Below are 16,454 nucleotides of genomic sequence, written 5' to 3'. Positions count from 1 at the left end.
GCTCTTACCCGCATTTGAAAATTAGGCAACTTACGTATAACTATAGCTAAAGTGAAAAAATAAAGATGAACGTCGGCAAAGCTTACCTAGCTGGCTGCATGTCTACTTTCATCTTTTTAATGCGGGCCTCGTGAACAGGGAAAAAAAGCGGAGCTAGCTCGTGATCAAGGTCAGGTGATTACTATTTGGGGGCACACATGCAAAGTTTGGGGTGGAATTTTAGCCAGCTCATGAATGCATGGATGCATCCGCTACTTTGCTAAAACTTTGTCCAATACTTGCCTGCCTTCCTACGCTTAGGACACTAATGTGTAGTGCCAGAGTGTAATCTCCCTTGGTACTACTCCTTGTTTATTCCTCGCTATCTACGTATCCCATGTCCACCACCAACACCCCTACGCGCGCCCACCTTGTTGTAGCTTCCATGCACTCGATCTAGAGCTGATCCAGCATTCCAATTACGTGCGTATACGTACGTTACAATCCAAGAGAGAGTGCTCGAGATGGCTGAGATGGCCAAGGGCGCGGTGGACTCGTTGCTGGGCACCATAGGCGCGGCGATCGGCGAGAGGGCAGCGCTGATGGGAAGCGTCCGGCGCGACATGCGGTTCATCAAGGGCGAGATGGAGAGCATGAACGGCTTCCTGCTGGACGTGGACGACCCCGCGGAGCAGAGCAACCAGGTGCAGGCGTGGATGAGGCAGGTCCGGGACGTGGCCTACGACTCCCAGAGCTGCATCGACCGCTACGTGCAGACCGTCGGCGCCGGCCACTCCTCGGCGGGCCTCCTGGGCTCCATCGGCCGGGCGCCGCAGGTGTTGCGCACCCTGCCGGACCGCTACCGCATCGCCATGCAGATCAAGGAGATAAAGTCCAGGGCGCAGGAGGTCGGGGAGCGCCGGCAGCGGTACGGCGTCCAGGCGCTGGCGACGACGGCGCGTTGCGGTAGAGGTGGCGCCAAGGTGGCGGGGGAGGACGCGGCGGCGGCAGGGAGGCGCCGCCGTGTCCTCGCCGATGCCGAGAACTTGCTGGACGCCGACGCGCGGGAGGTGGTGGCTTGGGTGACCAGAGGCGGGCGCCATGATGCTAACCATCGTGCATCGCCGCTCTCGAAATCTGCTGGCAAATTCGTCCGCGCCTTGTTCTCCATGACCATGTTCACCAACACGGCGGACGTGGAGTCGGAGCTGGCCACGGCGGCAAGGGAGGTGCTAGGCGACGGAGATCCCGAGAACATAGAGGACGCCGCCGCCATCCTGAGCAAGCAAGGGACAGAGATCACGGACAAGGAGATAAGCGCAGTGATCGCCGCCGTCAAGGAGCTACTGGGATTTCGCCGAGACCCAGCAAAGTCGTCACCAGCACCAGGTGTCGGCGGCCCTGACGAGCACAAGCCTGGGACAAGCGAGAAAAAACAAGCGTTCACTGACGCGCTAGAGAGTCTCAAGGTGGCAAATACCCCGACGGACGTGGCCCTGGCGGAGAAGCTGTACTCAGACCAGCTGAAAGAGTGGCTGAGAAAATTATTCGACAATGAACTTATTGAAGAACTGGTGCTGGGTGGCTGGTTGCACAGTGCTGTCAAGCAAGCACAGGAGAATAAGTATATTGAAATGGCCATAGAGCGGGCACCTGACGCCCTTCACTCTATCGTACAAGCGGTGAAGAAAGTCGTGGGCGAGGGCGATGGCTCGGCACAGGAGGCGCCGGAAAAGCCTGGTGACACCGACCATGTCCAAGACAAATCACCGAGCAATGACTCGGTGTCGGTGCAACAAAAATCCGTCCCCACTAGTAAGACTGTTCATGATAGGTCAGTAATGGAAGAAATTAAGATGGCAGCACAAGACGTCGGGAAGGCAGCAATAGAGGCTATCGGTGACGGGAAGACAGCAATAGAGTCAGCAATAAAGACTGCGGCATCAACATCCGACAACTCCATTATTAAACCCCTCGCTCACTCTATTGAAAACATTGAATCCCGGGTTGCCTGGTTCCAAGAACTGGTTGACCACGGCGGCGGGCGAGGTGATGGAGGGCGGCCTAGGCTCCTCGCCATTGTAACACCAGCAGCTGATGCCCACTACCCAGAAGAAGGCGGTGACCGCCCGGCGACCAAGCTTGCTAGGAGTGTGTACGAGATGTGCAAGGGTGACCATCATTTCGACCGCGTGGCTTGGATCGACGCCAAGTGCAATGCAAACAAAACGCAGAGGCTCCGGTGCTTATTACAACAGTTGCAGCTGCAATCCTTGTTGGTCGGTGAAGATGTGAGCACATTGAGTGGTCAGCAACTGGCGACAGAGATCCGGAACCAACTGCAAGGTAAAAAGTTTTTGATTGTCATGGCTGATCCTCCTGGGGATGAGGATGAGGCACCATGGGCAGACATAGCATCTGCCCTACCACCATGGGATTCTCATTCTCATTGCAGTGGCAGCACAATCATAGTCACTCCAATGGTACAACAACCAGTTCAATTCCACGGGTGGTACCTAGCCAGTTGGCTCTTTTTGCTCAAGGCCTCTCGCTACAAGGTGCACTTCTATTCACACCTTGAAGCTACCAGCAAGAAAGCCAATGAGTTGTTGGTGGGCGGCCACGACAGTCGAGAGCTACAGAGCATTGTCAAGAGAATACTGCAAAAGTGTCGCCGAGACAAGTTCTCCACCACCATGTTCCTCCATGCTCTGTATGCTAATCCTCGCAGAAGCGAGATTGAGTTCTTGGCACTGCTGAATCAACTACAAGATGTCGGCAGTACGGCGAGGATGGCTCAGGAAATCGTAAGGTTCTGCCACAGCGATCTGTCCATCCACTGCAAGACCTACTTGCACGACCTAGCCATGTTCCAGAAGAACTCTAGTTGCAAGATTAGGAGGGGTAGCTCAATAAGGCGATGGTCTGCTCAAAACCTCATCAGCAACAGAAGGCAAGCATTGGATGAAGCCGAGCATGGTCTCAATGCGCTGGTTAATCGAGGCCTTGTTCGTCTCAAAGATCCTAGTCCTGCAGGCAAAGCGAAGAATTGCGAGCTACCTCCTCAAGTTTTGACCTTTGTTGAAACGAATACATCCTCTGAGGACAATATTGGCAACAAAGATCTGCTACCCGAGTTGGTTCCCCGCCTTTCCATTCGCAATAAATTGCAACTACAGCAACTCTCCGATGGGCAACAGGCCACACATTTGAGCTTGTGCCGAAGAATGCTCAAGTGTACCACTCCAGCAGACGCAGAAGATTCTAAAGATCCCTCATCGGTAATATCATTTCTTAACTCGTTGTCTGCATATTCTCAACTAGGATTGATCATGGTTCTAGACCTGGAAGGCTGTCCTGGACTGAACATGGACAACCTCAAGAACATTTGCAACAAGAAGTTTCAGCTCAAGTATCTGAGTCTAAGGAAGACGGAAGTTCACGAGCTACCCAAGGAGATCAGCAAGCTCCAGGGGTTGGAGACACTTGACATCAGGGAAACCTATATAAAGTCATTCCCAGAAGATGTGGTTCTCCAGAAGCTAATGCATCTGCTTGCTGGTCATATAAGGTCTGACGAATCACTTTGCACTATTCATATTCCTCCTGCAATTGGGAGCATGACAAACATACAAGTACTGTCCCATGTTGAAGCTTCTCATTTTGCTGATGTGAATGAATTTCAAGATGTTGGCCTGCTGACGCAGTTGAGGAAATTTGGAGTAGTCATCCCTTGCAACAACCCTGAAGCTATGGACAGTTTGCTTAAAGAAATTGGGAAGCTAGATGAATGCCTAACCTCTCTGTCGGTTCATATTAAACAAGAAGAGGGCGCACATGTCCCTGCACCTGCAGTTGACATGAACAAAACGGTAATCTCACATCCTAGGTCTCTTGAAAGCCTTAACATCACTGGCAAGATATCAGGGCTGCCTACTTGGATCAAAAAGCTCCATCGACTCACCAAGATAACTCTGTGGCGTACATTCTTGTTTGCTAGTCAGATAGGCATCCTGGGTAAGCTTATGAACTTGCGCATTGTTGTGCTCAGGCCCGACTCGTGTGTTGACCGCTATCTTACTTTCAAGGGGAAAGAATTCACACAGCTTGAGCTTCTTGTCATCGAGGTTGAGGGGTTACAAATCATCAAGATCAGTTTTGATCCACCTGTAGCTCCCAAGCTTGAGAAGATTGTTTGGACTTCTACTTCCACCACCAGCAAGGAAGATACTTCATCTGATAAACCAAACATGGCAGATATGTCTGGGATTGACAAACTCCCAAGCCTGAGACACATAGAGTTGAGCAGCTTCGACATGGATAGATGCAGCTTCAACATTAGAAGCATCAACCAACAAATGTGCAAAAATCCAAACAATCCTAAACTTAAACCGGAGGAGCTAATCCCTAAAGATGTTGTTGTTGTTGCTGCTGCCGCCGCCGCTGCAAGCCTCATTCCTGATCCGCGGTAAAGATTATTTCTGCTTGTGTGGTTTCATGTATTCCCGTGTGCTTGTCGGCACCCTCATGTCGTTAGTTATTTATTCTGCAATTGTGTATGTGTGTGTGTATGTGTGTATGCGCATGGGTGTACGATTAATTATTCCGAGTTGAGTGTGTACTTGAGTTGATATGAGGTTGTGTTTATACTCATGAGTTGGATTGGTATGTACATGAGGTTTCCTTTGGACCGCTAGGTTCCATATATACGATAAGCGTGGTGTGCTAGTGTGAACAGTGAATACACTCTTAGCAATAGCTCTTTTTATATCACCAGCATTGTCTGCGTTTCACTCTAACTTCAAATACTTCCAGCTTAATGAGAAAGATATCTAGAGTGAAACATAGAGAATGCGGTACTATAGCAGTGTCAATTAACTTGCGTCGGAGGGACACCATGGCTTTGAAGAGCAGCTAGCTAGCTCTACCTTTCATTTTTATTTTGTTTGAAAAGATGATATAACTAATCATAACGCCGACTTTAAAAAAAGTTGAAAGTACGTAGACATGCATGGAGCGAGGCAGGCTTTTGCTCATGTTTATCTCTATCTTTTGACAACGTGAATGGCATGTGAGTCTGCATTATTTATTCGTTTGGTGTATATGCAAATCACGGGCATGTGTAATCCCAAACTACTGTCCGCTACTTCTTGTGCAGAAGCTAGTGTTCATTAGTTGAAAACAAGTTCATGTGATCTTTTAGTAAGTTTCTCTCTTTTGGCCCGACCTTCTTTCAGGAGAAGGATTTTCGAATATAAGTGCAGCGATTCGGTGCCCAGGCTCACCTGCACCCGATCAGAATTTTTTTTGAAAAAAATACTAGAAAAATTCAAAAAATTCCAATTTTTTCCCCATGATAGAAAATTTATTTCGTGAGGTTCTCTCCAAATATTAGCTCATTTATACATCTGAGTAACTCTCAGCAAAAAAAGACAAATCGGGTCAATACAGTATGTGAATAGTAAACTGTTTTACGGAACCCGAATTTGTCTTTTTTGCCGAGAGTTGCTCAGTAGTCGAAATCATTTGAAAATTGGGTCTGACCTCACGCACCAAATTTTCTTGCATGGGAAAAAGTTTGAATTTTTTTTTTTTGAAATTTTCTAGTATTTGTTATGAATTTTTGATTCAACACGGGTGCAGATGAGCCTAGGCTCAGAAAAGGATTTTCGAATATCTACCTACTAATAAAGCACGGACCGCGTCTAATTGTCCGTCATTAAAATTACCCTTGGAGTTGTAAATAATTACCCACCATGCCATTGGTAAGTGAAAAAACCGTTCGTTTTTTTTTCCTTCTTAAGTCGCCGGTTGTTTCTGTTATTTATATTAAGCTTCTGTCATACATCACCAAAGTTGTTGTTGTTGCTGCTGCTGCGGCCGCTGCAAGCCTCATTCCTGATCCGCGGTAAAGATTATTGCTGCTTGTGTGGTTTCATGTATTCCCGTGTGCTTGTCGGCACCCTCGTGTCGTTAGTTGCCCTGGTTGTGTTGGGTCTGTGGTTATTTATTCTGCAATTGTGTATGGGTGTGTGTATGTGTGATGCGCACGCGCCTACGATTAATTATTCTGAGTTGAGTGTGTACTTGAGTTGATATGAGGTTGTGTTTATTGTTAGAAGGGAGAGAGAGAGATTTGGTGGAATAGTTGTTATATTGCTTGAGCCTCGTGGGCATATATATATAGGAGTACAAAAACCAACTTGAAGTACAAGACAAGGCAGGACCAAATCCTAGTCTATCCTATACTTCCTAATAATCCTTATACTCAACATCCTCCCGCAGTCACAACGGTAGCGAGGCAGACGGTGAGACTGAAGAAGAATCCGAAGGCAAGCCAACGGACACCCCCCCCCCCTCCAACAGTCGTAATGGTCGATGCATCACGATAGTCGTGGCTGGAGTGAAAACCGACGAGGTTGCTCAAGCAGGCGATAGCCCTTTGTGCCGTTTGTTGATGTAGCCGAGAGCGTGGGTGGTGTAGTCGTGGTCGAGGTAGCCGTGCGAAGAATGTTGTGGTCGATGTCGAGTCGGGGTGGCCGCTGTCGAGGAAGTCGCAGTGGAGCCGCGGACGCAAGGAGGCGCCGAGTTAGTCATGGGCGCAGTGGTGTCGAAGTAGTGGTGCGCAAGGAAGTAGATGATGTTGACGACGCGTCGTCGCGCCGGGGTTGCCAACCCCGCAGACACATCGTAGACGAAGGCACGCGTCGGTGTTGCCAGCACCGGGCATGAGTAGACGGACGAAGACAAAGTTGATGAAGCGTCGCACCAGGCTTGCCAGGCCCGGGGACACGTCGTGGACGAAGGCACGCGGCGGTGTTGCCAGCACCGGGCATGCGTAGATTGGGACCTGCACGAGCTGTACGCCATGTCGAAGAAGTCGGAGAGGCCAGCAGAGAAGGACTCGACGATGGTTGTGGCGCCAATCGGCGCGGGGCCAGTGTCGCCCGCGGTTGTCGGAGTAGATGAAACGGTCGGGGTAGATGACGGCGACACTGGTGATGGCTGGTGCTAGACAAAGACGAAGGGGGTGGACGGGCGGCTGCGGCGGCTACGGGGGTAGCGGCAGCGGCGGCCGAAGAAGAGCGGCGGCAGAGACGGCTAGGTTAGGAGCGCGGTGGTGATGATCGAATTAGGCAAAGAACCCTGACAGCGTGACGAAGACTGGCGCGGACGGTAGCGTTCCCGCGCCAAGGGAGACGGCGCGATGCATACCACAGGAAGTCAACGTGGGGGGACGGCGAAGTGGACCGTGGGCCGCGGCACTACGACCCGAAGGGGGGACGCAGCGGCAGCGGGCAGGTCGGGGCGACTGCAGGAAGACCTCGGGGCGGCGGCAGGGACCGCGGGCCGCGGCGCTACAGCCTGAAGGGGCGGTGCAGCGGTGGAGCGCGGGTCGGTGCAAGCGCGGGGACGGCCTCGGGGCGGCGGCTAGGACCGCGTATCGCGGCACTACGACCCGTAGGGGCGACGCAGCGGCGATGCGCGAGTCGATGCAGTCGCGAGGAGAACCATGGGGTGGTGGCGCTGCGGCCCGACAGGGCGACGCAACGGCAGCCCGTTGCTCGATCGGTGGAGGGGCGCGCTGTACTCGGGGATGATCTTCACGGGACCTACGGAGGCGCGCGTAACCGACGGGCCAGGTTGGTCGCGCGGCGTAGATGAGGCGGATCGCGGCGGCGAGCGGGTGATCAAGCCGATCACGCGCGAGGTAGGGGACGCCGTTCGGTGGAGGTGGGGTGGCGGAGGAGTCCGAGATGAGGCCGGCGACAATGGACAGCGTGGTACGTCGTGCAGACGAGCTTGACAGCACCGGCACCCGGGCTGCCAAAGCAGCGCCGGCGCCCGGGCAGCGAGGCCCGAGCGACCAACGGAGCAGCGGCGCCCTAGTTGAGGCAGCCGACGAGCCAGACGCAGCCGAGGACGAGGCCGGCGAGGTAGACCGTCGGGCTGCCGTGCTGACTCGGCGGAGGTGGGTGGCATGGATCGATTGGCGGGCCGACGCGCGAGGGGCGGCTATTTGCCGCTGCATGGCGCGAGGCCGTCGGGTGTAGGCGATTCAGGTGTCCCGGTCGGAGCAAACGGTGACGGCCGGCGCTGGGCGACGGGCGGGCCGGCGTGCGGACGACGGCCTTGAGGGCTGCCTGTCGCGCGAGGCCGCCGGGTCGGTGAAGTAGCCGGCCGGTCGCGCGGTGTCGGAGTAGAGGCGGGGTGTCAACGGCGGCGGCGGACGACGCAAACCGATCAAGCATAGATCTAAAAACCAAAAAAAACGCCGATCAAAATGACCGATGAGAGAGTGAAAAAACGCGAAGCAATGGCTCGAGAAAAAGACTCTCTAGGGCAGCCGGCCAACACGGCCGGCGGACGAACCCTAGGTATGGGCGGCGCGCCCCCCGGCGGCGGTCATGGAGGCTGACCGCCCCGGGGGCGGCGCGCGGGTGCGGAAGCGGCGACGGCTAGGGTTTAGGATCGAGATAAGGCCGATACCATGTTAGAAGGGAGAGAGAGATTTGATAGAATAGTTGTTATATTGCTTGAGCCTTGTGGAAATATATATAGGAGTACAAAGACCAACTTGAAGTACAAGACAAGGCATGACCAAATCCTAGTCTATCCTATACTTCCTAATAATCCTTATACCCAACATTTATACTCATGAATTGGATGGTATGTACACGAGGTTTCCTTTGGACCCGTAGGTTTCATATATACGATAAGCGTGGTGTGCTAGTCTGAACAGTGAATTCACTCTTAGCAACAGCTCTTTTTATGTCACCAGCATTGTCTGCGCTTCACTCTAACTTGAAATACTTCCAGCTGAATGAGAAAGAGATCTAGAGTGGAACATAGAAAATGCGGTACTAAAGCAATGTCAATTAATATGGGTTGGAGGGAGTAGGAAACACCCTGACATTGAAGAGCAGCTAGCTAGCTAGCTCTACCTTTCACTTTTTTTGTGTGTGTTTGAAAAGATGATATAACTAATCATAACGCCGGCTTTAAAAAAAGTTGAAAGTACATAGACATGCATGGAGCCAGGCAGGCTTTTGCTCATGTTTATCTCTATCTTTTGACAACGTGAATGGCATGTGAGTCGGTCTTCTGCTTTATTTATTCGTTTGGTGTATAGTAAATCACTGGCAAGTGTAATCCCAAACTACTGTCCGTTACTTCTTGTGCAGAAGCTAGTGTTCATTAGTTGAAAACAAGTTCATGTGATCTTTTTAAGTTTCTCGCTTTTGGCCCGACCTTCTTTCAGGAGAAGGAAAATCTCTACGAGTGCAGCGATTCGGTGCCCAGGCTCGCCTGCACCCGATTAAAAAAAATCGAAAAAAATACTAGAAAATTCAAAAAAAACATTTTTCCCCATGGGAGAAAATTTATTTCGTGAGGTTCTCTCCAAATATTAGCTCATTTGGACATCTGAGTAACTCTCAGCAAAAAAGACAAATCGGGTCAAAACATTATGTGAATCGTAAACTGTTGTACGGACCCCGAATTTGTCTTTTTTGCCGAGAGTTGCTCAGTTGTCCAAATCATTTGAAAATTGGGTCGGACCTCATGCACCAAATTGTCTACCATGGAAAAAAATTGACTTTTTAAAAAAATTTCTAGTATTTGTTATGAATTTTTGATTCAACAAGGGTGCAGATGAGCTCGGGCTCAGAAAAGGATTTTCGAATATCTACCTACTAATAAAGCACGAACCACTTCTGATCGTCCGTCATTAAAATTACCCCTGGAGTTGTAAATAATTACCCACAATGCCATTGGTAAGTGAAAAAACCGTTCGTTTTTTTTCCTTCTGAAGTCGCCGCTTGTTTCTGTTATTTATATTAAGCTTCTGTCATACATCATCAATGCTCGAGTGGTGCAGTGGTATGAGCCTAATCACTCCGCACCAGACACCCGGGTTTGATCCCCAGCTCTGTCTTTCTTGTCATCTAGCAGATTGGCCCAACTTTTCTATTTTCAGGCAGATTCAAATGTTTTTATTATAATAATTCATCACTTTCAAACCCTAACTCCAAACCTAACATGTTATATATGAAAATCCATCAAAAATATATTTAGATTTTAAATATTCTATTATATTTTCCATTTCTAATATTCTGTTTACGATACAACTTAATTAATATCCAACCTTTTTGGAAATGCTGGCTTAACGTTGGTATTTTTGTTGTCTAATATATTGAAAACGTACACTTCTAAAAACATCCAACCTTTTTGCAGAACACCACTTATCATGTTGTTTGTCGCGTGGCATCGTCAAAGATTCAAGGGATTAAGCAATGTTGTTAGGTGTGAGTATGAGGGATGAATGATTTTCCCGTTGCAACACACGGGCAAATTTTGCTAGTAGAAATCAAACTGCTAGGCCTAAAAACAGAGCAGAGCAGCTCGATCGGTAGCTTTAACCATGAGGTACGCTTTAAAAAGATTAAAGGTAGACAGAGGGCTCCGGCTTGCTAATCTTTGTCTCAACTTTTGACAGTCTGTACAACCTCTGCGCATGTTTCCCTTCTTTTATTTTTATTCGCTTCGCCACGTGGTCTATTGCATGATGCACAAAAAGAAAAGAAAAGGAAGAACTGCAAATCATTTGAACAGGCATGTGTATAATCCCAAATTTATTCATTCCTTACACCTGGCGCAAAATTATTCATCAACATAAAACAAATTTACATGGCCTTTCAACTGTATTTTTGACAACTACACATAAGTTGATTTAGAAAGGATTATTCCTTAGTTGATATTAGCAACAATTTGATTAAAAATCACCCTTTTATATTTGCATAATAATATGTAGGTCTCGGGATCGGATGATTCTTAATATCACGGTTTTAAATACCTAGATAATGCTATGATATAGCTTTAGGCAACTTAAATGCTAAAAACAAGAGATATAAGGAACAAGCCAAAGGACTAAGCTTTTGGGTTTGTTGAACGTGGACCAGGCCGGCAATACTTCCTCAATTTCATAATGAAGTGCATATATATTTTAATAAAATGCCATTTTTCACAAATTTAGATCTGGTTTATAGAAAATATTGCCTCTATCTAGGATACATGGGCTGGAGAAGAAAAAAAAGAACTAGAAAACCAAAGTAAGGAAAAAGTGGAGATCAACTAACTGCAGGTTATCCCTTGCGTGCACGGGGGGTGGGGTTGGCGGACTCTAGGGGTCACTCTGAGTGGCCTCGGAGCATGCCAAGTGGAGCATCTAGCTGTCTGCCACACCTCGCGTGATGGGCACTCCCTCTCGATTTTATTTTACTTTATTTTTCTGCACACGTTTTCGGGTTTTAGATGGGTTTTTTTTCCGGCTTTTCATCTTTCCTTAGGCTTTGGAGAAACCAATTTGCGTGATATTTTTTACCAAATTTTTTTGCTTCCAGAAGAAAAGATTGTGTTTCCACGAGAAGCACATACTTGCTTCTCAAGATGGCACATATTTGCTTCTACAAGAGGCACATTTGTGCTTCCATGAGAAGCACATTAAACCCATTAGGAGTCGCACAAAGGGCGCCTCCTCGCGCGGTCCACGTCGGCAGGAGCTACTGTTCTGTCGATGAAGTATTTTCGCCTCGTTGGTCCACTTGTCTGTTGGGTATTAGTCTAGGCATACGAGAAAGAAAGGGGAGAACTTCCCAGATACTACGTCGCCCCCTCAGCTTCCTTTCCTACTCCTGCACGCAAGCGGTCCCCTTTCTCCCACGCCACCGCTCGCGCTCGGCCGCCACCGCCGCCTCTCCCGTCCCAGATCCTTCTGCTCCGCGGCGCCCCAGGTCCCCTTTCTATTTCTCGTCGATCTGCGGCAACTCCTTCCTCGGCTACTTCTTCAAGCGATGGCCACAACAAGGCATGGCTGCGGGCGACAAAGGAGGGCGCGTCCGGACGTGGTAGCCGCAGGAGGAAGGGACGGGGGAGTGATACAAGTAGGATAACGTAACCGTGGGTCGCGAAGGTGGATGGGTGGTAGAGATGGCCTCTCCCTCATCTCCATCTCTATCGTTTCTTCCTCTGATATCTTCAACTAGCCCCAGTGGTCATCCAGATTCGGAATGTATATTAGATCTCCGAGGTGAGTGCATCATGACCCATTTTTGTGTTGTAGTTGAGCTATTCTTCTTTTAGTCATATATAAGAAAGTCCTATTTCACTATTTGTTATAGTTGGCAGTCCGTGATTCCAATTGATTTCTCTAATTTGATGTAGGAGAAATGGATTTTCTTGAGTATGAGTTTTCTGTAATGCTTGTTGCCTCCTGTTGTGATTCTAGGTTGAACTTGCAAAAGATGCGCTGAATGAGTGGCACTTCTTTGAACACTGGCCAGAACCCAGCATCGTCAAGAAAAGCTTCTTTGGCCCGGTGTGTCTTCGGTTGTATCCTTGAAATATTTGGTTCAGTGACCGAAGGTAATCTCATATAATAAAAATATTCTATTTATGCTAGATTATTTGACCTGTTCGTTGTAGGTTCATGTGTTTGGTTTAGATGGCTATTGATGAGTCAAAAAACACAAGCTCCATACTCTTGTAATGCTTTCTGTTGTGCACTTGAGACCCTAGAGTATGTAATGAAATTCATGATGTATCTAAAAACATGCACTATTTGCAATCGCAGTCTGACCAGTGCATCTTTATCTTCAGCCGTTTTCATCAATATTTTACTCAAGCGATTCTGGAAGTTAAGCACTAAATTGTGCGTCGAAGACACTCACAGATATGGTGTGGAGAGGCGGTACATTATTTTGGCAATGATGCATAGCTGGTACATGAAGGCATGGGTAACAATATATGATGTAAACATTATAGGTTACTTTCCACTTTATATTTTAGTTGTTGTTTATTTGATCTGCTACTAAGAAGAAATAACTCGTTAACTTTCCATAGAGCTCATGTTGAATGGATGATAAAAACAAGGCGCGAGTGGTCCTGACCGAAGGCTGTACCAATCATGTTTATAGCGCTACAACCTGGAATCGCGTCCACTATTTATTATCTTGGTAATTCACTGCATATGAAGAAAGGACAACCATTCATGGTTATGTATGCCTTCATCTGTTTCTGCTCTTGCATTAAAAAAATCTTATGTCGTTGAACATTTCGCTTTTTAGTCCAATCTGAAGTACCAGTACCAATGGCACATCAGCTTTTAGATGTTTATATATTCATTTTTCGTGTTCTCTGAAGTGTGAACAGTACTTGATTTATCGATTGGATCAAAATGGTTCTGATTCATTTTCATCTTAATTGCTTCTTGCTTCAGTTTCAAAGCAGCCCTATAATGCAGATCATTTTAGACCTGGTCAATGATTACACATTGAATAAATGGTAGACCTGGTCTCTCCCTTCTTCCTTAAATTGCGTCTAGATTTTCTGAATTGTTTGTAGTTTTGACTTCCACTTGTGACTTGTCCATGAAGGATTCTTAAATGGTTGAATGGCCTGATATTGCCAAAGGATCCCCTAGATGTAACCACCCCAAGGTACTTCTTTGAAACAATGACCTACAAGTGTTTATGAGCCATGCATTCGTATTATGAATTGGAAGAACATCAATCAGCAAGTATTTATGGCTGATGTCTCCTAGATGAGATAATTTTCCCCAAACTGCGTATGATCCATTGCTCTAGGTAGCAACATCATGGAACCGTAATGTTATTTTTTTATGCCCTACATTCTACCGCAAATACATTTGGATTTGCATATTTTGAGTCCTGCTACTACTAATTTGACTTATGATGTCCATGGTTTAGGATGATTGGTCGCAGCTCATCTTCTATCATGAGGTATGTGTTGTGTTCTCTCGGTTGTCTGCTTTTACATTATTATAGGATTTAAGGCACACATGATATAATGAATATCATGAAGCAGGATATATTTACATTTCTTCAGTTTGTAATAATTTATGGAAAGTTCCATCCAGTAATTAGAATGATTATTTCTTGACCGTTGTTCTCTGGAGCTCATTATTTTAGACTTTTTCTCTTAGATTTTTGACTAATCTGTCTGCTCTGGTCCTCCAGTTTCTTATTTGCAGGTGATGATCTTGCTGCAACTTGCTTGCTGCCTTGGTTTACAGGTTGGTGATTCTTCTATCCTTTGATCTTCTTCTGTCCATGTGTCTCGTCTGTGCTTACATTTGAGTTGGATGCGTTTTCCAGTGAGCTAGCTGCTGCAGCCCTTTTGTTTCTTTAGAGGACACAGATGACAGAAACGCCACCATGGAATCAGGTTGTTACCTTTTTTCCGACTTGTCTGCGTGTATCCATGCAATTGTTTCTACTCCCTCCGTTTCTAAATATAAGTCTTTTTAGAGATTCCACTACAAACTACATACGGATGTATGTAGACATATTTTAGAGTGTAGATTCACTCATTTTGCTTCGTATGTATTCCATAGTGAAATCTCTAAAAAGACTTATATTTAGGAACGGAGGGAGTACGTCGTTTTCCCACTTACATGTGTATATATGCTTCTTTCTAACAATGGTCGTTTGGACGCATATGCCCAGGCAACTCTCTGGATCATTTTTCATATATATTTCTTCTTCTGAAGATACATGGTTATTTGTATTTCAGAATTTAAATTTTGTCACTCTGTTATTTATTTCTCTCTGCCAGATCAAATAGGTTTTATAACTCCTATAAACATTACATTTGTCTACTTCTATAAAAATTACATTTGTTTATCCGTCCAGGCAACCAATAACCGGAGCACAACTGTCAACTCATTTTATTCATTGGCCAGACTACGAAGCATGGAAAGAACAACCAGAAGGAAATGTAAGTTGTTCTATAAAGTAATACAGGGGTGTGGTTTTGTCGTTTGCTTATTAAGTTCTTCCACTATGGTTTCACCACATGATTGTGTTTCCCTCTTATTTTTCACTGGAAGGTACTATAACAAAGATGACTGTACTTGTATTTGGTCTTCACTGAGTTAGTACATGATAAATGCGTGCATTGAGTTCCTTTCAGAATCAAGAAAATAAAAGCTTTGGGTTCAGAGAAAATTCAACACTGCTTTATTTTGATTTTTCTGATTTCTAATGTTCGAGTCAAGGATGTTAAGATTTCCTTGTTTTGTTATTCATGGAAAATAGAGCAACTTTGTGCTTATTTGTTTGCCTTATTGAAAACCTTTTAAAAATATTATATTAATTGGTTGGTGAGCTGATCTATCTATGATTGGTACCTCGATTGATAGGATATCTCATATATGAAACCATGAATCAGGAATCATTGGGTTATCTGAACGGGTATAACGCTAAAATAAATGAGATTGCCATGAATCAGGGATCATTAAGGTAATATATCGGAACTCAGACAGACCCCTTAAATAAGAAAACCAATCTTATATAATTCAACTGGGCACACAATGAATGTTGGGATGGGTAAAGGTTCGAGGACTGGCGACATCCCTCATCAGTCTCTCGGAGTCTCGACAGGGCTTATCCCTGTCGTCTTCTATTGACTAAAAGTGACATATTTTAAAAAAATAGTTGACTGGTCATTGTGTGGATATTTAAACACAGTAGATGTTATTTATATGTCTAATGCATCTTGTGACTAGATATATAATAACGCACTGACGCTGCTATAAATTTTACTGGTTTAATGGATTTGCGCTGCCTTACTCTCAGCTCCAATGGATTCGCCCTGCCTTACAGTCATTTATTCAGAATTTTTACTGGTTTGCTGATGTACAAAGTGCTGATCCAGTTCTTCTCATTTGATCAGAATATGCGTACACCATGATGGTCACTGAGAAATCTGACATACAGCTATGGTGTTGTGCGGTGGAGGTGCTAATAGGTAGTGCACATGTGCAACAAATATAATTAACTGGGAGGTGATCTCGTAACATGGGCAAAAATTTACATCAGGGACAATTCTCTGGGCCTAGGGATCCTCGACACTAATCTGGATTTGGAAGATTGCTCTGCTATGTAGTTACCTGTCGCTGTGTGAGAGATTGTTAAGCGAGTCGAAAGATAGGGCCTGGGCAAGCTCCGCATCCTCGTCTGCTTCTGATCATTCTTTCAAGAAGGATAGCTCATGATGTATGTTTATATAAGTTCAGTTAGTGAAGGGAATACCCGTTGTTCCCTTTACCTTGTTATTACTTATGGTGGGGACTTTTGGAGTCTGCAGTCATTCTTTCAAACTGGAATACCAGTTTTTTGTGATGTTTATTTCTCTAGGATCCTAGCCCCTGTGCTCCTTTAGCTGAAGTGGAAACATTTTTGACAAGACAAGAACAGCTCCTATGAATATTAGGTGGTGCTCTATGTTTCACTTTCAATTCAACTACTTTTGTTGTATTCATGGACTACTTTTTTTTGCCATTAACACAAGTCATATAATTCTGCGAAATGATAGGTACTTTGGCACTGTTAAGCTTAGGAATCAGAATTCAGACCTAGCTTATACTGCCTTGTCATATTAATTAATGGACTGCA

The 16,454-nt window shown here is 46.3% G+C and overlaps 1 protein-coding gene and 1 long non-coding RNA gene across 2 annotated transcripts; both read left to right on the top strand.

The window, feature by feature from the left end:
* Positions 1-503: 503 nt before the first annotated feature.
* On the top strand, positions 504-4,582 carry LOC119282494 (disease resistance protein PIK6-NP-like). The gene is made up of 2 exons (XM_037562711.1): positions 504-815; positions 1,188-4,582. The coding sequence occupies exons 1-2, from the start codon at positions 504-506 to the stop codon at positions 4,449-4,451; spliced, it is 3,576 nt and encodes a 1,191-aa protein (XP_037418608.1). The 3' UTR covers positions 4,452-4,582.
* Positions 4,583-13,729: 9,147 nt separating this feature from the next.
* LOC119282493 lies at positions 13,730-14,730 on the top strand. The gene is made up of 4 exons (XR_005138748.1): positions 13,730-13,778; positions 14,016-14,071; positions 14,154-14,223; positions 14,691-14,730. It is a non-coding gene; the product is annotated as an uncharacterized LOC119282493 (long non-coding RNA).
* The last annotated feature ends 1,724 nt before the right edge of the window (positions 14,731-16,454 follow it).

Source organism: Triticum dicoccoides, chromosome 3B (assembly GCF_002162155.2).
Source record: "Triticum dicoccoides isolate Atlit2015 ecotype Zavitan chromosome 3B, WEW_v2.0, whole genome shotgun sequence".
In the NCBI taxonomy this organism is placed as follows: domain Eukaryota; kingdom Viridiplantae; phylum Streptophyta; class Magnoliopsida; order Poales; family Poaceae; genus Triticum; species Triticum dicoccoides.
The sequence above is the reverse complement of the archived record's forward strand: the minus strand, read 5'-3'. Positions and strand labels throughout refer to the sequence as shown.